The following is a 25,191-nucleotide window of genomic DNA, read 5'->3' on the forward strand; positions in this document are numbered from 1 at the left end:
GCTTAATTTCTTGGATTTCAATTATTTATGTGCAAAATTCATAACTTGGATTCAGAATTCAAAGTTCAAACAAAAGGTCTACATTAGCACTGTGCTAAATAAATTTATATTCCATTTATTTTATTTTAAATGCATTTAATTATAAATTTAAACTTGATTCTCCTGGGAACTATAGTTTTTTCGCAAACTGAGAAGCCTAGTTTATCTATTCAAGTTTTAAAATTTTGAACCAAACAATTCGCATGTAAGCATAAAGCCAGTGTCAGAGCAGGTAATTGAATTTCTGACTCTTCTTAGTTCTCTTTTTTCAACCATCCCTTCCTTCTTTATCAGATCTTTAATGATGTCTGAACACAGGCATTGATAGTGTGGAATGGGATTATTGTCAAACATAATTAAAACCACATGGTTTTCCCAACTGTATAGCAGGTAAAATTTCACTGAGATCTCAGTCATGTTAGTATATATCTGTGCCGCTTCATACTTTCATCTATCTATCTGCTTCCTATCTGTCGTCTTATCTATTTCAGGCATTCTTCTTTGTGAAACTCTGAGAAGTGTAATTTCTGATAGGACTCTGACCAAGAAATGCTCACAATGCCCTAAAAAAACAGCCTCCAACAATACTCTTTTCTTTCTCTGGACTGCAAAAGCCATTGAGTACTAACCTGCTCACTATCTCATGTCTGAGCTCAGTTCAAACTCCCAGCCAGATTTGCTCAGCCTCTTTTATTGCTAAGGTACTTTATGGCCCTCTAGAGATGCTGAGAGAGAAATTTGGTGGTAATTAGTTGCAGAGATGGATCGAGCAGTCAGTCAGTAGGTGCTCACGTTGAACTGCACATCTTTCTTTCTTGCCAGATCGTTGGCTGTGACCGCCAGCTGGGAAGCGCTGTCAAGGAAGATAACTGTGGGGTCTGCAATGGCGATGGGTCCACCTGCCGTCTGGTTCGAGGCCAGTATAAATCCCAGCTCTCAGCAAATAAACGTAAGCAGTCCCTTCTGGTAAAGTGCCATGTTCCCCTCTTAGTGAAATACATGTTTCCTATGAGCTAGATTTCACCCCACTCTTTCTCAGGCAGTTGAGTATGATCATGGTCAGTCTGGTTGTCCCCGCAGTTTCTTCCCTCATGGGTTAAATCAGGCTTGCTCAGACTACAGCTCTGGCTGTGGGGTGGACAGGGGATTGTGGAAACGTGTCACCAGTATATTGCCCATCTCAGCTAGCTAGTTGCTTGGGAGGAGTGAGAGAACGAGAAGAGCTGGCTCTACCCACACTGCTCTGGCTGTATTAGCGGTCCATGCATAGGACTCAGTCCATGCTGCTCTGAACAGTTGTGTGTGCTGCTCTACCATTTGAGGGCACATTTTCCAGTGCTGAACAGCTCGTGACCTAACAGATTCAAATAGCAGTGTGGTATCTGTGTGTGCAGCGTAAAGACTGTATGTGTACACTTGGGGATTCCTGTACAGATAACATTCACTTGCTGCGAGGAGCAGCAAGAGGTGGTTTTACAAAAGATTCTCTCTGTCAGAGAATAACTGCTTGGATATGGAGCACAGGACACAGAGCAGTGGTTGGCACAGTGCACCTCTGGGTCTGTGTTTGATAACTGAGCGGGAGAGAGTATGAGAAAGCAAAAGAGAGGGAAGGTGGGAAGGCAGGAAGCAAGGAAGGAAGGCAGGGAGGAAAGGAAGGGAGGAAAGAAGGAAGGAAAGGAAGGAAGGAAGGAAGGAAGGAAGGGAGGAAGGAAGGAAGGAAGGAAGGAAGGAAGGAAGGAAGGAAGGCAGGGAGGAAAGGCAGGGAGGAAAGAAGGAAGGAAAGGAAGGAAGGAAAGGAAGGAAGGAAGGAAGGAAGGAAGGAAGGAAGGAAGGAAGGAAGGAAGGAAGGAAGGAAGGAAGGCAGGGAGGAAAGAAGGAAGGAAAGGAAGGAAGGAAAGGAAGGAAGGAAGGAAGGAAGGAAGGAAGGAAGGAAGGAAGGAAGGAAGGAAGGAAGGAAGGAAGGAAGGAAGGAAGGAAGGAAGGAAGGAAGGAAGGAAGGAAGGAAGGAAAGGGGAGAGAGAGAGAAAGAGAGAGAGAAAGAAAGAGAGCAAGAGAGCAAGAAAGAAAGAAAGAAAGAGGGAGAGAGAAAAAGAGAGAAAGAAAAGAAAAGGAAAGAAAAAGAAAGGAAAGGAAAGGAAAGGAAAGGAAAGGAAAGGAAAGGAAAGGAAAGGAAAGGAAAGGAAAGGAAAGGAAAGGAAAGGAAAGGAAAGGAAAGGAAAGGAAAGGAAAGGAAAGGAAAGGAAAGGAAAGGAAAGGAAAGGAAAGGAAAGGAAAGGAAAGGAAAGGAAAGGAAAGGACAAAGAAAAGAAAAGAAAAGAAAAGAAAAGAAAAGAAAAGAAAAGAAAAGAAAAGAAAAGAAAAGAAAAGAAAAGAAAAGAAAAGAAAAGAAAAGAAAAGAAAAGAAAAGAAAAGAAAAGAAAAGAAAAGAAAAGAAAAGAAAAGAAAAAAGAAAAGAGAAAAGAAAAGAAAAGAAAGAAGAGATAAAGAAAAGAAAGAAAAATACTTGCTCTTTTGTATGAAGGAAGGAAAGGAATAATCCTCATAGGAGTTCCATTGCTGAGGCAGAACCGCACATTAGACAGCAAAGGAAATAATTCACAAAGATTTAGGAATGGAATTTCACCTCATTGTTACTGTTTCTGAAATGTGCATGAACAGATTCAGAAATCTCCAGGCTGCTTGAGACATGATAGTATTTGTGAACTTTTTTGGCAAACGTCTTTTCCTGTAGGAATAATTCATTGTTTTTAAGTTGCTTTGTGGTAAAAAGGTGCTCCTCTCTTTTCTACTGAGGATAAAGGCACTAATATATTATGCACAGTAATAAAATGTTAATAAAATAGAGTCCCTACTCCCAATTGTTTGCTATTAAATGTAAAGATTGCTATATAGGTAGAAGAGCAGATGGTAGAGAGCATAGTCCTAGAGTGAGACGAATGTGAAAAAAAAGTTAGAGAATGGATTGTTCAGTCAGATACATTTGCGTACAAATAATTGTTATATAGAACTGAAGTAGGTAATTAGATTTTGTATGCACTCTGTATAAACCACGTGGCATTGTTCTCTCCCTGCTGTAGACATACACGTTGTTATGCAACATAGTACGAATTTCGAATATATCAAAAGTAAGTGCTCCTTTAAATTGGCTTTTCACAATTGTAATGGCACACTTACAGATTTCCTTCATATGTGTGAATTAGTAGGAATTCTTTTTGAGGTTTGCTTCCAAATGTTTTTTGTATGTGCTGTGAAAATTTGAGATGTTGAAAAGCTTTTAAAAATCTACTCTGTGTTTTATTTGGTCTATAAGTCTACCTGGACTTAGGCAAAGCATTTGACGCTGTCCCGCATGACATCCTGGTCTCTAAATTGGAAAGGCATGGATTTGATGGATGGGCCACTTGATGGATAAGGCACTGACTAGATGGCTGCACTCAAAGGGTTGCAGTCAACGGCTCAATGTCCAAGTGGAAACCAGTGACGAGTGGCATTCCTCAGGGGTCAGTACTGGGACCAGTTCTGTTTAACATCTTTGTCGGAGACATGGACAGTGGGATTGAGTGCACCCTCAGCAAGTTTGCCGATGACACCAGGCTGTGTGGCATGGTTGACATCCTGGAGGGAAGGGATGCCATCCAGAGGGACCTTGACAGGCTTGAAAGGTGGGCCCGTGTGAATCTCATAAAGTTCAACCAGGCCAAGTGCAAGGTCATGCACCTGGGTCATGGCAATCCCAGGCACAAACACAGGTTGGGTAGAGAATGACTTGAGAGCAGCCCTGAGGAGAAGGACTTGGGGGCGCTGGTGGATGAGAAGCTCAACATGAGCAGGCAATGCACACTTGCAGCCCAGAAAGCCAACCGCATCCTGGGCTGCATCAAAAGAAGCGTGGCCAGCAGGTCGAGGGACGTGATTCTGCCCCTCTACCCTGCTCTCGTGAGACCCCACCTGGAGTACTGTGTCCAGCTCTGGAGTCCTCAGCACAAGGACATGGACCTGTTGGAATGGGTCCAGCAGAGGGCCATGAATATGATCAGTGGGCTGGAGCACCTACACTATAAAAAGAGGCTGAGAGAGTTGGGGTTGTTCAGCCTGGAGAAGAAAAGGCTCTGGGGACACCTTATAGCCCCTTCCAGTACCTAAAGGAGGCCTACAGGAAAGCTGGAGAGGGACTCTTTATCAGGGAGTGTAGCAACAGGACAAGGGGTAACAGTTTTAAACTGAAAGAGGGGAGATTTAGATTGGATATCAGGAAGAGATTCTTTACTGTGAGGGTGGTGAGGCACTGGAACAGGTTGCCCAGGGAAGTTGTGGATGCCCCATCCCTGGAAGTGTTCAAGGCCAGGCTGGATGGGGCTTTGAGCAGCCTGGTCTAGGGGAAGATGTCCCTGCCCACGGCAGGGGGATTGGAACTAAATGATCTTTAAGGCCCCTTCTAACCCGAACCATTCTGTGATTCTATGATTCTATTTTCTGCATTTATCCTCCTTAGAGCTGTTTAAATACCTGTCATTTTGGCACTTTGTGTCAGCATATTGCTTATTTGTCGCTGTAAACATATCTTCATAAGCATATCTGGGATCAGAGCCCGATTGGATTACATTTTCTGGAATGACTGGATTATGTTTTGGTAGTCAATAGCTTAATTCCAAGTTATTTTTATAAAATAATCCTTGTTTCTCATGAATTATTTATATTTTGTCCATGGTATGAACAAGGCATTAAAAGCCTCTGTGAGCCAGACTGCCATGCAATGTAAGAAAAATCAAAAGGGGCGTGCGCAGCACTGACCAGATACCATCAGAACCGTTCTGTGGGCTCACTTGGGATTTTTATTTGCCTAACAGAGCACAGCATTCAATTTTGAGGGCTGTGCCAAAGAAATTATACAGTGATCTTTATTCCAGTGCTGTCCCAAGAGTTTCTGAAGTTGTTTATATCTCAAAACCACCCCAGACACAGTCTTGGGCTCATCATACTGAATTCATTTTCTCTTGGTGCTCATATGCAGTTCCCTTCTCCGTGCTGTTTATATCACACAAAGGCATAGGAGGATAGTACTAGAAAGAAATTCATAGAGCTTTTAAACACTTCACACTTGCTACGGGAACAGCTTCCTCAGAATTTATAGGGGTAGTATACATCTCCCAATGGCCTCAGAAACAGAAGCATAGCAGGGCAGGAGGCAATGTGACATTGAATTCTCTCCTACATTTTTATGAAAAAGGAAGCGCCTGTGTCTATGCTCTTGTTTCTATGAAGAAAAAAAAAAAAAGCTACAAAAGACTTCATTTATTCCAGAAATATCCTTTTCTCTTAGTCCTAAGCTTGGGTAGTTCAATCTTTCTAAGTCTGCAGAAAGTGAAACTTTCTCTTTTTTTTATGGTATCTCCTTTTGGGAAGGGTGTATGTATCTTCCTGTGGAGATGAGCTGTATTTAAGCAGGCTTCTTTGTATTCACCAAGGAGCTAGAGAGTTGATGCCATAAGTGGTGGGTGAATTCTACTGATCACCTTCTGCAAAGTTAGTATTTCTTTAAAAACGACTGACATCTACTAGTGAAGTAGATTACTTCTAAAAGAGAATTGTAGAAATTGCTATGCTAAGGCAGGATAGATACTTATCTGATTACTTTTGTCATGGTTGTCAAAAACAGATGCAGTTCCAGACTTCTGTTGAATATCAATAGTAATGGGGAAAGAGAAGCAACTCAATTTTTCATCATGAGAACTGACAGCTAAACCATTTGGACAAAAATCCAAATTTAAAATCCAAAACCAGAAGAAACTGATCTCTCACGGGAGTCTGATGTATGAACCTAACATATAAACTTTCCCTAAATCCTTGCACTTTCTTCACAGCCCTAGGCCACTGTCCTCTCAGTTATCTCTCCCTTGCCTCCCTATGCATCCTCTCTGGAGGAAACCAACCACACGTTAGCACGCTTTGTGCCTTTTCTTTAGAGTGCTCCACACAGCTGCTCCACTGTCTGCCTCTCTGCTTCTTGTTGAAAGGAGCTGTGACTAAATATTACCATGCTTACTTTCACATGTCTCTTCACAGGAAATGTCTCCTTCTTATCACTGTTAACCTCAGGAAATTATCCTTCAGTCCCTACTGCTTCTGCTTTGTGAAAGCAGGAAGTACTGCGATAAGCATAAATCCCACTGAGCTTTCCATTTCACATAAAGTGTGCTAGGATTTCAAACGGAGAGCAATGACAAGATCAGGTGAAATATCCAGCAATACCCTGGAGCAGAAGAAACATGCTAAGGATATATGATATATAAGCTTGAATGATCTTTAAACTGATTTTTTTGTGACATATCAGCGAGTTGTTAACTCTCCAGCACAGAGCTCATAACTGAGAGACAGTCAAATATAATAATGACATGGGACTGTCTTTAAATAAGACTTGTAAAAAGACTATTGATATTTTTTGAAAAATTGAAGTTATTATTTTTCACAGACTTATTCCAATAAATGTGATATATATACAGCAAAACGATATGTCATACTCAAGGATTTTGTTCCCCCAAATGGATAAAACATATTTATCCTACTGGTATCTTCAACATGAGTGCCAGAACAGTACCAATAAAATCAGCATTAGAATATCAATATTTGATGAAATTTGTAGGACTTGAATATTTTTCTTCTCAAATGGAAAACTTGAATTCTGTGTAGAAAAGAAAGATGTCTGTCTTTGCTGATTGATGGTGTAACAGAGATGTGTATAAGCAGAATGTGCGTTGAATGAAGTTTAACCCCAGTGTTACAGAAGTCTTAGGAGACACTGAGGTTTCTAAATAGGTTAAGAAAATGCCAAATCAGATTTTGAAAATGGTGGCAAGGTTCAGAAACACCTGGGCACATGAACAGACTTTGTCTCCATGCAACTCTTGTGACACTCAGAGATTTATCAGACCACCTACGTTTGTCCCCTCACTTCTGGGATATTAAGATGCCACAAAAGTATGGATATTTCATCCCATAACACTCTCCAACATAAGAGAGTCAGAAATTTCCAATATTCAAAATTTAAAAGGATTCTAGTTCACATTTTTGAGATAGTATGGGCTTGGATGAATAGATGTGTTGTTTACAAGAAGTCCCTCTTGAAGTTTTCCCTCTTTCTGTTTCCTGTTTTCACTTTTTGACATAAACCGACAACATTAATAACTATTTTGCTGGTATTTTGAGAATCTTGATTCAGCTAGGCTGGAACAGTTCAGTCTGGTCAGAAACTTAGGGCCCCAGTTTATATGTTTGGATGAAAGATAATATGCTGTTATTGGCTGAGTTAGCCTTACCTGACAAAGCAACACATTGCTTTGAGAGCAGAACTACTGTTCTTGCTAGTGGGCATTATGTGTCACAAATGTGAGCAGTTCTAACAAACTCCGTTCTTTGTTCGTCTCATGTCTACCACCTCCCCAAAGAAATCCTGTTAAACATGCATCTTTTTTCTTTCCTGACTTCTAGTTATAGGAGAAGGAGGCAGAAAATACAGGGAAAGGTGAATGAAGAACCTAGGTGTGCTGCTTAGTCCAGGATAGCATTCTCTGGGCACCCACTCCACGACCCAGGCGTAGAGTTGGGAGCATTTTGTAGCATCTTTCCACACCTTTCCTTCTTGTCTCCCTTCAGAACTTTACTGGGGTTGCTGCCTCTTTAGGAATGCTGACCTAACTAACTTTCATAGCTGCATGTGACCTACATGTTAATTCACACACCAATTTAAATCCAGTTGGCAAAGCTCCCAAGGGCTTTGCAGGTGAAATATCCTGTTCTGAGACCTGTTTATATGACAGTCTAATGGGCTTCTGTTTTTCCAGGGGCTTTCTGTTAATGGTGTGGAAAGGGAAGCAGAATTATAACACTTCAAGTCATTAAAATAAAAGGTGTGAAAGAGGAGGCATGCTGAGGACAGTGGGAGATCATCACATAGCATGGGCAGGGTCATGGAGAAACTTTTGGGTTTCAACTGAGAAAGAGTCAAGTGAAGGAATGGGCTGTTCTGGTTAGACATCAGAATAGGTTTATGCTTCTCTACTTCACCACAAACACCAATTCAAGAGTTGGAAGAAGTTTAAGTGGAGTTGTGGTGAAACAGAAAGCTATTAGTTACTCTTGAAATCTAGAAAAGGTTGTGAAGGAGTTGAGAATAAAGAAAATCAACAGGTTTGGGTTCTTCTAAGTAGAAAGTTTTTATTAGATTTAATAAGGGTGTTTTTTTCAGATTTTTAATGTTCTTTCATAATTCATACAGCTGTTTAATTGGTCCAAAAGCTTCTCTTTTGATTGCATTGTAAGCACTCATTTCACTGCTTATTTGAAAACAGATGGGAATTTCTTTGCTTATTTATGCCATGCATTTTTGCCTTCCTGCAGTGGATGATACAGTGGTTGCTATTCCCTATGGAAGCAGGCAAGTTCGCCTCGTGCTGAAAGGACCCGATCATTTATGTAAGTAGAAAAAGTTTGTATACACTTGTTTAAGAAAGCCTTGCTAACTCGCAGTGCTCTGTTTACACTGTGGTGTCTGGTTTCCCTCTCTCAGATCACTGATTTTGACACAGGGGTGAGTCCTGCCCTCAGAAACTCTCCTTGGACCCAGTTACACCAGTAGTACATGCTCTTTTCAGAGCAGAGCTTGGCCAGCATTGCAGAATCCTTTGCCCCTCCATAATTTTTCAGTTTTCTGTTTGCTTATCCTTTGGCTGGCTCACTTGGTGCCAAGAGCTTTTGTTTAAAATTAATAAAATATATCCCACTGAGTGAAGAAATATTGAGGACAGTAAAGTATAAGTTTCCCTATGGCTGAGCTTGGCCATCCAGCTACTCATGACTTTAACATATGTTTCTGTTATGATAATCTTTCACTCCCGTGGATGCACACACACATGCGCATGCACACGCACACAAAATCACAGTCTAAAGATCAGAAACAGCATGCGCAAGTCAAACCATGCTCCTTAGTAGTGATATTGCTCCAGGGGTTAAGACCACTGATTGCTGCTAGCCTGTTAACACTTCCCTGCTTTGTCTAACAGGGAGCTGAGTATCCGAGCAGCTGCGTATCCCTCTTCTCTGGGAGAAGAATGTCAGGATTTGAGGATGTTCTGGGAGAGCTGAAGGCAAATTAATTTATTTCATGAATAGAAACTCCTCGTATCCTTCTCTTTTACCTTCCAATGCAGTAGTTACTCACAAGCTGCTCCCTTTTTCATCAGCAGTAAATGAACACTTGGTAAATGAGATTTACTGTCAGAAAAAATACAAACTCTACTGCATAACCTCTCAGAAGCACAAATTATTTTAAAAGCAGGTCTCCCTTTCTCCGTTTTCAAACGGTAATAGGACCTTCCTGCAGCATAGACTAGTTAGTCCTCTATGCTTGTCGGTATAAATACAAATATTAGTGTCAGAAAGGAGGTGAAACACCAGATCATTCCCACTCTCTCCAGATTTCTTTCACCCAAAGAATTTATACTGAGTAGCAAAATAAGGGGTGGTTTATCAGTCCTGTTCTGTAGCACACTGCTTGCGTTGAGAAACCCTAGGTTCTTTAGGTTTAGAGCTGTGAATAAAGACCAGCAAATTGCAGGTTATAAACTAGGAATAAATATATTGTGTTTTTCTTAAAAGTTCAAATGCTGACTATACTTCAGTTTTAAGTGGCCCTTTGGGTATTCCTGGACTGCTCCAGCATGATTGTTATTACTTTCCCAGTAAATGATTTGCACTCTTCCTTTCTCTCCTGTGTTCTTTCCCAGTATAGATGTTCTCTTCCAAGGTAGAAAAATTTTGTACTTTCTTTTTTTTTTTCAGTGGAATTGAGCTATAAGATAGCTTTGAGAGAAATGAGATTTTAGCAGGGGAGACTGATCTAAAGCTGTCTTCGTTCAGACCATATCACATTTCAGGACAAAAAGATCTGAATCAGCGAGGTCTGCCTGAGTCACTGGTTGAGATTTAGATTAACTGCTCTGTGTAAACATGAATAAGTCCAAATACATCTCTTTCTTGTTTCAGATGTCTCTATGAATCTTTCTGTTCACCCATCAAAGGATTATATATATGTATGAGCTACAATTGGTTGCAGGGGGAGGGAGTATTTTGCCCTGTGAACTTTGGTTGTGGGAGAAGTCAACAGGAGGCCGATTATATATACACAAGTCTTAAAACCATCTTTATCCCTAATGCATGCAGCCTTGTCCAGAAATAAATATATGGCCGAGTGCATCACAAAGGAAGAGACTAGTCTCACTGAAAACCAAGGAATTCATTAATACAGAGCAAATTCTTAGTGTACTGCCTCAGCAACTTCCTTCATGAATTAAGTCCCATGATCCATCCTGAAAAGCAGCCTAATTACCGCAGTTATCTGTTCCCCCCCTAATTAGCGACTTAATACATGCTAATAAAAACTTTTCTCCCATTTACTGTCTCTGAAAATGCGATTCCATCACAGATTAATAGTATGTCCCCATCTAATTCAGATTTTGCCTTAGCTGCCTCTCTGTGTGGGAGAAGATTTTATGCATTATTTCACAAATACATGTGAAAGAATTACAGCTTTGGAGTCGTTCATGATGAAATGTGTCGTCACTTTGAAATAACTACAAGAAACTGTTTACTGGTGAATGTGCTGTAAAGCATAATCTGGAGTTCAAGGGGAGAATAGCTAGGTGATGGAACAGATCTACTTTCTGACTGTTGATTTCCATTTAATAAATGTTATAATACGTTTATTATGATTTAACAATCACAAGTAGCTGCTACCAAACAGTCTCTGAAATAATGCCCACTTTTTGGGAGCTTTGAATGCAGAGAGAGACAGAGGGAGAGCTCAGGAGGGTTCAGCACTCGCCTTCCCTTCCTACTCCGCTGGGATGGATCAGACTATTTCTGGAGAGGAGGCAGGATTGCTATCATATCTTTCTTTGCTGGACGTCTCGCTTGCAGTTAATTGTCTAGCACAGCAACTTGTGGTTAATGACCCACCTTTGAACTGAAAGAGGGAACAGCAACTTAACAAAGCCAGCACTCATGGGTGAAGGTCTGAATCATGCTCCACGTAGGAGCATGACTTACTGAGAGTCAGTTAAACGACAGCAAATATGCCTAACTAGGAGCACGGATTAATATGTCTGGAAGAGAGTAAAAACATGACCTATGGGTGAGGAGGTAAATGCAGAGCTAGAAATCTAAGGTTGAACAAAGCCAAAAAGCAGATGGAGGAGAAAAAAGAAAAGTATGGGAGTGTGAATAAACCATGGAAAAGAGCAGAAAAGTTCCATTATCACTAATTTAGGAGGTAAATCTGCACGACCACTGTTTTGTGTTGGTTTTCTTTTTCTGCTCTCACTTACTCTTACTTCAAATTATAATATTTCAGTTTCCTGCTAATTTGTTTGTTATTTGTCAGATTTGGAAACCAAGACTCTCCAAGGTGTGAAGAGTGAAAACAGCCTCAGCTCCACAGGCTCCTTCCTTGTGGACAATTCTAGCATCGACTTCCAGAAGTTTCCTGACAAGGAGATATTAAGAATACCTGGGCCTCTCACTGCAGACTTCACTATAAAGGTGAGGATCATTGTTCATTGACCTCTTAGAGCAACATAAAGTAGACAAAGTGCATTAGAAAGATGAGAGATTTTTCTAGATCTTAATTTTCCAGTAGGCCTTTATGACAAAGCCTAGTCCAGGCTAGCTCTTGAATTCTACATGAAATTCTTTATAGTTAAATATCTGATGAAAGCCTCATTGGACACTCCTCAGGAAGGAGGCCGAGTTTATGCCAAGAAAGGGACACCCAATGTGTGCCCTAAAGAGAAAAGATGAACTCATTACAAGAAAAGGCAGATGACTTTCCGTATGTGCTGCTGAGGTACATATAAATCAAGAACATACAGCTGGTTTTGTCTGTGACAAGCAAAAAGAAAGGAAGTCTGTATCTTTGGCCCATAATTTGTGGGGTTTATACTAGTGTAATTGCACAAAAGACTGTAAGGGAGTGGAGAATGAGATCCCTAAGCTTCAAAATAAATGGGATGACTTTGCTTGAGAAGTCATAGTGTCATTTTGAAGTTCTGCTTTGTGTTGCAGTGGCAATAAGAACAAAATTGTTTCCTCCCATTAGAGCATTTCTTTTCTTCCAGGTAATATAAAACACATTGCTGGAAGCAATGCACACATTCTGTGGGAAAACACACATACAAAAATGAACATTTGGGAATTACAATAAAATAAATCCTTTTCCAGTAGGTCTAAGGAACCTGAAGGATTTCAGCTGTAAAACTGTAAAACCTGTATCATGTCCAGGACTACATAAATTTTTCACCATGGGCCCCAGAGGTAGATGACATTTGCTTTAACCCAGAGCTGATGGCAGCTAGAAGTTTGAACAGGGAACTGGAAAATGCAATAGGTGATTGGGTTGGGTTAAGCTGGGCTGGGCTGGAATGGGTTAGCTCAGGAAGCAGCAGAGCCCTGTGGACTGTTCCCTACCTGTCTTGATACGTTAGCGGCACAAAAAGCAAGCTGAAATATCAGGACTGGTTCACAAGGAGAAGCCTGACCTGAAGAATACATTCCTTTCTCTTTGAAGGTTAGAATGAAAATGACATAATAGAACAGATGATGGTCAATTCAAAACGTCTAAAGCACTTTTATTTATGCTCCAGATGATATCCAGATGATGAACACCAGTGCAATGTAAATAGTATTGCTCGCTTTGCATTATTTGTGCTGTCTATGGATTTAAGGCAGCCTGGTTATTTAGAACATACCTGTTGGGGACAGCTGGTCATGTAGACCAACGGCCCTGAAATGGTAACAGGAGGGTTGGACTGTGTTCCTGGTATTTCCACTGTCATCTTTTATGACAGGGAAAATACCTTTATCCCTTGGTGCTCACGCTTCTTTCTCTATCAAAGCAAGGTAAGAAGCGCTGGTTAAATCAAAGGCAGTACCCTGCTCCTGTGATGACTTTCGCCCGTAGGAGTGTACAAGCTGGGTAGGCACAGGCAAAACAGACACTGATGAGTTGAGATTAATTTAATAGTCCTGCTGTGTGTTTGCACCTTTTGAAAGACAGAGCAGCATGGTTCAGCAGATGTTAATTTATTGACATATCTGTTATGTTAAGTGGATATAGAAAAATGCACAAACAAAACCCCTGTTCACATCTGTAGGATCTTTTCTAGAGTTAGCATTAGATTTTGCCTTGGATTGGGCACTTAAAAATTCCTTGCATTTGAATCGCAGTCATTTTTTTAATGAACAGGTAAAGTATAGAAGGTACTTTAGATACTACTTAATGCAACAAGGATATTATTCTGTACTATTTAATTATTAGCTACATTTATTAGATTTTGTTGGATATAGGAGTGTGCATGCAACAGGAGTACCCAAATGCACGCACACCTCTGAGTTACATCAGACTTAGCAACTGCTTTCCATACTTAATACAACCATGACTATTTTGCCTTCAGCTTGTGAAGGTAAAGTACTTTTCTTTAAAAAATCAGATGAAAGGTTTCTCTGTGGTATTAGCAAGTTTTCATTATAAAGTGGGATCTCTTTGGGTGTCAAAATTTACTTTCCTGGGACAAGGCAGTTTTTATGTAAACGGATCTAAATTAATTTTGTAGATGTAGCAGAATTCTAATTTTAGGATGGTTGTCTCCAGAATAACTGTTATAATACTTTTCAATTGACCCTGAATGCTCTTATTCAGAGAGGTCAAGTTAGACACCTGGATATAATTCAGAAGTAGAAACTCAATGTGGGAGTTGACATTTAAGTTTCTTTTTTGGTGACATGGAGTGCTTTAAAATTGCAAGAAGAAACCTCATGCTGTTCCTGTAGGAGCTGAATTGTATAATTGCTAGATTTCTTGATTTTGTAAAAGCCAGTGGTACATTCCTTGTGTGCTAAACTCTTAGCAATCTTTTCACAAGATATGCAAATGGCAGAAAATAATTCAGCAAAACAGCTCTTTTTAAAAAATAAAGGTATGATAATAAAACAGGAGAACTGGAGGTTTTCATGTTCTTATATTTTATATTCATAGTTTGAGAATTATAAATCTATGTTATAAACTTTTAATGTTTGGAAGGCAAAAGACCTGTAAAAGATGACAGCAAACTTAAATTCAACTTGAATTTTGTTCCTAAATTCTGAGCATTTCCCTGTTTTGACATTTTTAATACAAAAATTCTGCTTCACGTGAATAGAAATGCCTTTTTCCTGGAAGAAAAAACTGTCATGTGTGATGAAATCCTGGCAAAATGAAGGTCAGTTTCACTTGGAAATCTTTGTGGCTGACCCTGTGATCTAGAGAACTAAGCAGTAATATTACACAGGGGGATTTGTCCTTTATTGTCAGAGCAGCCACTGATTTGCTGTGTTGCCAAGGTCACATATTCACCTGCCTGTGCTAAAAAGGTTCCTCCGTCGATATTGTCCGAGTGACCATTTCCTGTTACACATCTGCACTCCTTTTAGCAGGATGAATCAATTCTGTCAGATGGGCTCTACAGCTGATGATGTAATCCTAACAGTCGACACTGGTCAACTATTTAAAGCAATCAATATTGCAGATATGAACTACCTGAGTTAGAGGCTTACTGAAGCGGTCAGTAGGGATTGCCAGGGAAGGGATAGGGCTGGCAAAGCACGGACTGTTGGGGTTTGTTTTACAGGCTGTGGTTTTTGCATGGCTGGGGCCCTAGCCCTGTGGCTCAGGCGTGTGGCACCAAAGACCAGTGGATTTAAAACGTCTAGTAAAAGGTGTTAACCAGCCCCAAGCCTGGACTGCAGGAGAAGCCGCTGTTGGCCTAGATCTTGGCTAGACTAGGTTTATGTTGGTTTTCAGTTCTTGTATCAAGATGAAGGTTTGTCCATAGGGCCTGCCTGCATGGACCAACAGGTTTGCATCAGGAACATATAGGGTTGGATCAGATAAATGTTTGCCTGGAAGCTGTCAGAGGTATTTGGATTAGGATTTGATTTGTATTGATGTTCTCTTTTGTAGTGCTAGGGCTGACAAGCTTTGGTTAGGGCCCGCTGCCAGAAGAGACTGCCTGGGTATTTTTTGTGCTGGTGGCTTGAGGGTACTGCTGGCTGATTTAGAAATAGTGCAGACTGGATTCCCTTGATCAGAGTTACTGCTGAAATTAGGATTTTGGCCACCAGTTGTCCAAAAAGTCACAAGACAGAGCTCAAAACTGGGTGCTGAGTTATGCAGGGCTCTAGAACTAGCCACACAAGTCTTATCTCAGCTGTGATCTAGCACTGGCAGAAACTGCTGTTGAGAGAAATGCATTTGATTAGAGTCCAGGTTAACATAAGAAAATAAGGTTGGGGCTTAGCCTAGACTTCCTCGGACTTGCAAGGGCATGTAGGAGATAATGCACGTACAGGCAGCCAGCTGGCAGAGAGGTTGATGAGCCTTGTCAGGCTAGGGCCAGGACTGGATTAAATAATCACTTTTGAACAGGAGCGTACAGTGATTTACCTTGTGGAATGAAATAAGAAATGACTTCAGTACTTGCTTTAGGGTAGAGGCCAGAAGATGCAAATCTGCTCTAGCAGCAAGGACCTATTGTTGATGGCTGGCTTATTGTTGGATTTTAGTGATATTGCCATGTGAGGATTGGAGGTGATGACAGCAAGGGTCTTCTGTGTAATTTACTCCTAATGCTGGCAAAGGTTTCCAGAGAAGATTATGCCTCATATTTGGAAGAAAGCTGCAGGTCAGGCAGGAAATGGTGAAAGTCCTGGAAGATCAGGGTTAGGATGGTGCTTCTGGCAGTAGGTGAGCTAGAATTAAGGACAAGCACACAGAAGTAGAGTTAAAGTTTAGTTGCGACTGAGTCAGGTTTGTGTTATCAAGGTCAAATGACTGAAACACTTTGCTCAGTCTGGAAGAGACCATTGGAATATAGACTCTTCATCATAAAACAATGCTGCCTCTTGAGATATGTGTTTTCCTGAGGTCACTTCTGTAAAATGGTCTGGATCACTGGCTTTTATCAACCTATGTTTGCATTCAATTCCTTTTTTTTTCTTAGTAATAGTCATAAAAATCACCCATTCTGATTTCTATAAAATATACAACTGTTGTAATAGTGTCTAGGTGAAGCTTACAAGTAACGACAAGCCTGGAAAGAGACCAAAACATTATTTATCTTGACTAGATCCTGTGACAAGTTGAGAAAAACTCTACCCTTTTTCTCCTATTTTGGCAAATGTGTTAAAATTTATGGAAAGCCATGTAGTAGTGTTGTTTTTTTTAAAAAAAAAATAATGTACAGATTCTATTTCATACCTACCTTTTTTCTGCTCAATATAAATTATTTCAATTAACAGTTCTTAAACCATGATCATTCTTCTAATCAACATATTCCATTTATAAGTACATTGGAACTGCTTCATTAGGTCAAGCAAAAAGTCTGCTTTGCTCAGGTTTCTCTTTCAGAGAGGAACTGGTTTCAGATACTTAAAGAAAGAGTGCCAGAAACAGAACAAGGTTACCCTCTCCTTGTAGGCCCTCCTTGACCCTCATGTTGCATTTAGACTGTTGTGTCTAATGACTCAAATAAGCCAGTCTTTAGGAATTTCTATAGGCCCTTTTGTGCTTTAATTGCCCTTTTGACAACGTTTAGCTCATAGAATGAGTTCCACAATGAACTACACACTGTGAAAAATAAGGAATATGTCTCATTTTTAACCCTTGGTGCAATATTTTCACTGATTCCTTCTGGTTTTCCCACTCAGAGAAACAGGAAATTATTACTACTGTTTACCCCCTTTCTCCATAATTTCTATATTTTAGATCTCCATCATCATCATTTGCCTCTTTCTACTGTCCTACTGTATTTAATCTTTACTTTTGTCAAAGATGGTCCACAAAAGAGTTATCCTTATTTCCCTTCTCTGTCTTTTTTCTGGTTCCGCTGTGGTTATATATTCATAACTTTTTATAATCTGCATAAATATGTATTTTGTGACTAGTATTTAAATGTCTAAATCTATATTTTGGAAATATAAATTTCCTATAAATAAATATGTAGTTTAATAAAATATAATAAAATTATCTAATAGTTATTTAATATAAATAGATTAATTATATGATATATTAATATATATATTGAGAAAGAGTGAAAATGGAAGGACACAAATGTATTCTGCTTGGCCGTGTAATATTCTCACCTTTTTCCTTCCTTTCTGTAATAGGCCATTAATCTTTTTAACTGTTGCTGCACACTGAGCTGATATTTTCAGAGGAATACCTATAACAACCCTACTAACTATTCTGAATAGTAGTACCTAATGTGGAGGATATTTTCATGTATAATTAGCATGTATAATTAATTGTTTTCTCCCACAGGCATCATTTCTTTTTTACTGAACTTGAATTTAGTCTGACAAAGCTTCGAGTGCTTTCACAGACAGTTTCATTTTTAGCGACCATTCATAATTATTGTCATTAGCAAACTTGGTCAGCTCATGGTTGACCCTTTATCTTGTTCACCTGGGGGTCTGGCTAGCAATTCATGCCCTTGCAGCCATCCCTGAGTGATTCCGCAGGTCCTTCATGCATTACAAGAACAGGTTATTGGACTGTTCTCTGTTACCCAGTCATCAGTCCATGGGAGGATCTTCTTAACTCATGTGAACTTTGTCTAGGATCTTTGGTATGGGACCTAGAAGAGGAGACCTTAGAAGGTACCTAAACTACCTTTATCAGTGTCCTTTGTGAATTTTGGCAAAACAAGCCACAATGCTTGGAAAGCATCACCCTTTTCAGGCACCCATCTTTGACTTCTGTTCTTTATTTTCATTCTATCTACTGGTTCTGTAACAGAGGTAGAGGAATTATTCTATATCGCGTTACTCATGAAGCCCCTTCTAAAAAAAGTTGTTACAATTTTCTGTTTATTTTCCTGTGGCTTAAACAATAGCTTGTCCATGAAAATAGGCTAGATGTGATCATATGTGAGTTGCATTCCTGTGCTCTTCAAAGAGTACGTGATTTGAAACTACTGGGTGGGTGCTGTTTGGATCTGAAGATGTGTTAATCTTCAATACCTTAAAATACTGCTGATCTGAAATCTACTGTCAGCTTTTAATTTGTGGCAATAGACACAGTTTGTTAGACATGTTATTTTCTATTCCTCTGACAAACTGTTCTTTGTAATTTTTCCTTTTCTTTTTCTGTAACTTTTTCTGGTATCATGTGTGAGTTCCCCGAGTCTGTCTATTTCAAAAATCAGTCAGTTTTAAGTACTATTACATTTCGGTGCCAACCTTGTTCAGTTTTCTTTCTTTTAACATCTTTTTTTGTGGCAAACATTGCCTCTTTATTTTGTTAACTTTGTTTTTATACAGTCTCTATCACAATAGGATCCTATTTTTTTTAACATTAATTTCTTAAGTATTCATGTGATTAAATTAAGGTTAATAAATATTCTGCAGTGGGGATTAAGGTGGCTTGCTCAAAGGTGAATTTTCTTAACCTGTTGGTTGTGGTGAAATGGCCTTTCCATAGATGAATGGGGTGTTATGGGTGGTACGCACAGAAGAGATGCAGCAGGTCTGGTTTTGGTGTATTTGGGGTTGCCCTTGGTTCTGTGGAATAACTTTGGTCTTCTCATTTGAGAAGCTTCTGCTTTTGTTGCACTTAGTAGTGGATTCTGTGCAGATTATCATAGCTGTTATAGTTGATACAGCAGATTCTGTGGCTGACAGCTATCCTAGCCAGTCCATTGCACTGATTTTCTGCTTTGTTCTTCCTTTGGCGGGTGTGTGTGTGTGTGTAATGGGATTTGATAAAAGATTTGAACCTTCTAGCTTTCTCTTTTGGCTTTGTGAGAGATTTAGTCTAAAGGCTCTTTAACACTCATCCTAATCACCTAAAGGAACACAGCTTAACCCAAGATTGGGGTATGGTGAGCAAGTTCAATTCAGAGATGTTTTGTAAAGCGTGTAAATTGGTGATAATGTAATTTCACAGGGATTTCTCTTGACAATTTAGAGGCTGAATTAAGAAGCAACAGATGGACCTGTCTTCCATATAAAGACAACCCCAAAACCAAGCTGATCCAACATAGGACTATCACAATCAAGGGACATGAATGCAGAAGTGGGCAGTAGACATGTTCCCTGGAGCTCAAAGGCAGAGCTCCCTTCAGCATTCCAAGGGAATTAAAAGGCAAGCTCAGAGGAGTCATGGTGTAGTCCTCTGTTAGACATTATTCTTGAAAGCCTTCAGCATCTCTTATGATTTACATTTTTTGTACTTTCTATGTTATTTTAAACAAGCTTGTAAAATTATTTTCCCATGGCAATGTCTGGCTTCTACTTCTGATTCATGAACAAATTATCAACAGCAGCAAATCTCTTGCACATCCTCTTTCTTTTTCAATGTAAGGTATCACTACATACAAACAGGAATATTAAAGCACTCTAAGTACAGAAAGGAAAGCGTCATACAAAAATTTGGTTTTTACTGACATGAAAGGCACAAAATTATGTATGCTACATGAGAATAGTGCTCCCCACCCTCATCCCCAGTTTCTTTGTGTGTTACTTAGAAGACTTCAATATTGAACTTCTCATTAATAAATAAAAGCTCATGATTTGGGATTTGGCACTTGCAGAAAGCATTTGTAGCAATAATGTGGAAAAATCCATTAGAACTTTTTAAATAAGCATTGTGACATGGAACTAGATCGTAATACACCAGATCAGATTTCATAAGACAAAAGATGGTGTGCAATGATAATTCCCTTTCCCTGTTCCCAGTTTGGGACATGCATACACATAAGGAAGAAATGGTGTCTTTCCTCCTCCCCCAGCACACACAATTTCATAAAATCGGAGCACCTTGTCAAATACATTTTTCATGGTTTAACCCTACAATTAACATTAATAATTGCTTGGTCATAAACTGCTGGTTATAAACCACTGATTAAATTTCACAACCACCCAAGTAAATTAAGTGCAGTTTTGTAGGCCAGGATGTGTGTTCTTCAGTGAATATAAACAAACGGCTCAGGCATATGCTGACAAAATCAAGCATGAAAGCATTGGGCTTTGGGGGACTTTGCTTGCTTGTTTGTTTTTATGTGAACTTACCAAATTTGGGGGGTCTAGGAAAAACAACACAATACAAAGGTGAAGTCAGATATTGCAGTTTCTTGGTCACAGGACAGATCAGAATAATTCAAAAAGAATGCTGCTTTCATATTCAAATTATGAGGTATATTGTTTTCATTCAACTTTCTGTGGATATCCCCAAAATTAATACTGCATTTTATCACTCTCAAACTTCACATGAGGCTTGTGCCTCTGTTGTACAATGACAGGCAGCCATTTACAAAATCAATTAAAAAAAGCAGGGTACAAGTGATGGGTTTTTTTCAGGATATTTCCACAAGAAAAAAAAGATATCTCTTCTAGTGACTGTAGGCTAGACAGTTAATTTTTGATGAATAATCTGAGGACTCAAATTTTAACCAACTGTTTGTGAGACTGGTGATATCCTCTTGAGTCTTACAAAGTGGCGAGGGCTGCTCTGATGTTTGAAATACTCCAAACTCCCCTGAATCATCACGGAAGTCGAGGATGATCTCTATGGGGTTGCAGTGCACTAATGCAGGGCTTAGTGCTCTGGAAGGTTGGAGTACTTCTGCTGCCTGCTATTAATACATTTAGATAGGATTTTATTTGCGAACATAATGAATGATTGTCATTTTTCCTGATTCAGTGATGTAAGGATGCAAAACTGGCTGTTAGAGGACTAGCTAAAGATTCTCAAGTATTGACCATCTGTATTTGAAGCTCTGGCATTTCTCATAGCTAGCAGGGTGTTGCAAATACTGCAAGGGTAAAAAATTTCACCACGCTCCAGAGCTGAGTATTTCAATATGTGGTAACTGGCCCTGTGCAGCAAAACCAGGACATTTCTCAAAGCGTTTAGCTATCAAATCTCACTTTGAGTTTTGCAAGGCTCAAGCAGCCACTGATGTTTTCTCCTCAATCAAGATCTTAGCTTTAACAAACTGTCAACAAAATCAAAAAGAAATTTTTACTGCATGGAAGCACCATATATTGTTCATCTTCTGCTTACAGTGCTGCTTAAAAACATAAACAATGATGTGCCTGCTTCTTTCATTTGCTTGTTTTGTATCATTTTAGCTTATGACTGTGGCTCATTTTAATTCTTTCCCGCCTATGTTTTTATCATGGCTGTATGAGTGACTTCCACATTAGGCTGGAGAAGGTGTACATCTGTCTTCTCTCTGTGTCAAAATAGATAATTCTGCAGACACGCAGGAATAGTCTGCAGGGAGAGGAACTCTTCTGTCTTTCTGATTATTTTTTTTTTAATGTGAACACTTTTTTCTTCCCTTCCTTTTATAGTAGGCTTTTTGTGAGCTCTTGCTCTGTTCTTCCTGATTCACTGAAGACCATACTGCTAAGTAGATCTTCTGAGTTTAAGAATCACTGATGATCCTTAAAAAACAAAGAGTAAGAGCAGAATTCTCCCCAGTGAATGCTTTTTCTGCACATTCAGATCAGAGACCTCCGCGAATGGCTTCCAGCACAATAGAACATTTTTCCCAGGAGTGTATGAGGCTTTCATGAGCCCAGAAAGACCCTTCTGAAGTGTGTGATTAATGCACCATCCCCACACAAGGAATTAGATATCCTGTTTCTGACACAGAGACTCAAATGATATTAATCCGTGCAAAAGGCCTCCCATTTGCTGAAGAAGCCGTATTGCTACAGCTGTATTTTTTCTCCTGTTGGGAATTTACGTCACTGTTTACTCTAATTAGAAAAGGGCAGCCTTAGTCTCTGTGGGCCAGATCTCTTACAGCCATGAACATATCCTGCAGTATTTTTGCCTTCCTCCTCTTCAAGATATACTTTGATTTGTAATCATGTTTCTGTCCATCTACAGGGGAAAACAAAACAAACAACCCAGATTACACTGTTCAGCTCAATTTGTCATATTTTTGCTTCTGTTTCACAGTCTACTCTTTGACAATGTCTCCTGGTGTTTGGAAAGAGAGAAAATGAAAGGCAGATTGAAAAATGGTTCTAAAACAGGGCAACTTTTTCAAAACACGGGGAAAGAAAAAGGAGGCCGTGCTGAAACATTTTAAGCTGTCTGAAAAAAAGAACAGGGAGGGTTGCTCCTGAGGGCAGGAGTACTGACTTGGAGAAGGATCCATCTTTTCTGTTTGTGATTTGGCAGTTTTCTGTCCCACAATAGCATTGTGCCACTGATGCAGAGATGCCCAAGCCACACAGATACATTATGTCCTAGGACAAATAATCAACTAGGAGAGGCTTTTGGTAGCAGCATTGTTGTTCTTCCTTTGCCAGCTGTTCACCCAAAGGCTTAGAGGTAAGGACAAGAGATGCCTTGCAGAGATTTTGAAGTCCCCATAACTGTATTAATCAGCACAGCCGTCAAACAGGAAGGATTTTTTCCTGGTCCATGTGCAGGTTGTCCTGCTTTAGCCTTGTGAAGGTCTCTTTTCTTGTTGCACTTCTTGCACTATAAACTCTTCTTTACATGTGAAATCATAGAATCATAGAATTGTCTAGGTTGGAAGGGACCTCTAAGATCACCAAGTCCAGCTATCGGCCACCCATACTTTTGTATTTCTCATAGCACAGTCTCCCATTTTTGACTCTGAACTATCAATATAGTATACATGGTCTCAGAAGGGTTTGGGAAATATTAAAGATCTAAAATCCGTGTCATTATGGCATGGACAGCAGGTAGTGGTAGGTGATATTCTGATGGAATAAAGGTTAGTCCATGTCCTCTGTGCCTATAAAATTATTCAGTAGCACTGACCATGCATTTACCATGCATTCATTATTTCAGAACGTGGTCTCAGAATGGTCAGAAATGCCACGGATTATGCCTAGAAATTTATTTGTCTGTGTTTTGCAGACAAGATTTTGCCATTAATCTATGCTCTGGTTTATGCATTTCATTTTCTTATTGCAAAGTAGCTGCAAGATTCGTGTGTCAGAATGCTTCTTACCAGTATTTATGTCAGGTTCACTCTTTGGTGTTACATCTTTTTCAGATCCGCTATGCTGGTGCTGCCGACAGTTCAGTTCAGTTTATCTTCTATCAGCCTATCATTCACCGATGGAGGGAAACTGATTTTTTCCCTTGTTCAGCATCCTGTGGCGGAGGTAATGAATTACCACTGTATTCCAGAAACTGTCATCTGCGTACAGCATCTGTCCCAACTGCTGCACTGAGATTTAAACATTTAAAATGGACAAAATCTGAAAATGAAAGCAGTTACATCGAAATGAAGGGAGGGATGTAGCAACAGTGGTAGTAGCCTGTAGATTTTTTAGCATCGTACCAGGCTCTATAGCTGAAGTACATTTTTTCTATCCATATGACTGCATTGAATGCTACAGCTGACAGCTACAGCTGTCAACATAAAGACTGATGGGATCTAGGCCCGCTTTGGAATCACAAGATGTCTCCTTGCTCCTGTTGCCACCAGCAACTTTACCCTCTGAACGGGAACAGAGTGCATGAGTCTTGGTTGCCAAGAAACCTCAGCCTTTGGTTTTTGTTTTTGCTCTAGGCTTCTGAATTTTTATTTGACCATACTGGTTATCTTTTTTTTCCTACTACATGTGATTTAAGTTGTTGTTTTCAATCTGTTCTGTGAAACAGCAGCTGTTGTGTCCAAAAGCGCTGATATTTTCAGTTTTCTTTTTACCAAACCAGAACTTAGATGCACTTCAGAGAGAGACAGGAAGAACACCACATCACATATTATTTCCTCTGCTGTCTATTGCAGGTTATCAACTGACATCTGCTGAATGTTTTGATCTGAGAAGCAACCGGGTAGTAGCAGATCAATACTGTCACTATTATCCTGAAAATATCAAGCCAAAGCCAAAACTTCAAGAGTGTAATCTGGATCCTTGTCCTGCAAGGTCAGTCAGCTCTAGTTTTAAAAGAGACTGGGCTCTAAAGGAGTAAAATAAAGTAGGAAAGTATTCAGTTGCTAGTGCTTACAGTGTCATTTAGCCTACATAATTCAACCTCTTTCTTATACTGAGGATGTACTGTGTAGAAAAAGACCTCTGTTTCACACCTCCACATTGCAAAGAACTGATCTGAAATGGTTGTTTCTTCCCCTCAGATTGTGTTTTGCCTCATTATATATTATAAAGTGTGAGAAAAATTGTCCATGATACCATCCCATGATCAACACATATCTCCTAAGTGTTAGTGAGATGGGAAAAATCCTCTTGAGGGAAACTGTTGCTGGAAAATGGTTGTCATCACAATTAGGGACATTATTTTTATGGGTTTTTACATTTTCTCCATAGTAAAAAGCTTACTTGCAGTCATGGCAGCTTGTAAGAATGTAACACAGGAATTTGTTCTAATTATCAATACCTTTTGGCGCTGCACAAAAGACTACTCTCTGCTTCCCTACCAAGCATTCTTCCTCAGAAGATTAGTAGTAAAAATAGTAAGATCACGGAGTCAGATTCCTGTGTACAAGAAAAGGTACAAAACCACAGAAAGAACCAGTCCTTTTTTGCACTGATTCCCCTGAACTTCAGTGGAAGTCAGTCTGCAGCCACTCATAAGCCGCAAGCATTCATTTGTGTAATATAAAACTTTTGGTCCTCTTGTGTGGTTTTCCTAAAAGATGGTTAAACACAGCACAGCAGGCATGTGTGCAAGGATGCCATAAAGCCATTTGTTTACCTGCTCCTTTCCCTCTACACTAGTTTTGAGCCAAGTTTGGTAACATGAGTTCAAGCACGTGTCACCTAAAAAGTTGCTTTGGCCCTTCAGATTGCTGGAGGTTGCCATAGAAAAAAGATGTCCTAGCCAGGAGAAGGATGTTTTGGGGACCTATGGGCTATGTATGCACCTGACTGAGGATGATTGCTTCCCAAGCCAGGTATACCAGCTTTAGACTAGCTAGGCATTATCAGACCAGGACAAATCACTCCAAGCCCAAGATAGTTTTTGCCTCTTCTAGAAAGTTTTCATTGAAGTTCATTGACTTTTCGTAACTGGAGTTAACACTCAGGTTTGTTCATCACTGAAGA

At 39.8% G+C, this 25,191-nt stretch overlaps 1 protein-coding gene across 2 annotated transcripts in view; it reads left to right on the top strand.

The window, feature by feature from the left end:
- The window catches only part of ADAMTSL1 (ADAMTS like 1), a 470,647-nt gene that overhangs the window by 330,971 nt on the left and 114,485 nt on the right, over window positions 1–25,191 (top strand). For both annotated transcript variants that reach the window (XM_074570361.1, XM_074570362.1), the window contains 5 exons: window positions 862–988; window positions 8,437–8,511; window positions 11,477–11,634; window positions 23,175–23,286; window positions 23,916–24,054. In XM_074570361.1, coding sequence (XP_074426462.1) covers window positions 862–988; window positions 8,437–8,511; window positions 11,477–11,634; window positions 23,175–23,286; window positions 23,916–24,054 — 611 coding nt within the window. The remainder of the gene's footprint in view (window positions 1–861; window positions 989–8,436; window positions 8,512–11,476; window positions 11,635–23,174; window positions 23,287–23,915; window positions 24,055–25,191) is intronic.

This window comes from Larus michahellis, chromosome Z (genome assembly GCF_964199755.1).
Source record: "Larus michahellis chromosome Z, bLarMic1.1, whole genome shotgun sequence".
Lineage (NCBI taxonomy): Eukaryota > Metazoa > Chordata > Aves > Charadriiformes > Laridae > Larus > Larus michahellis.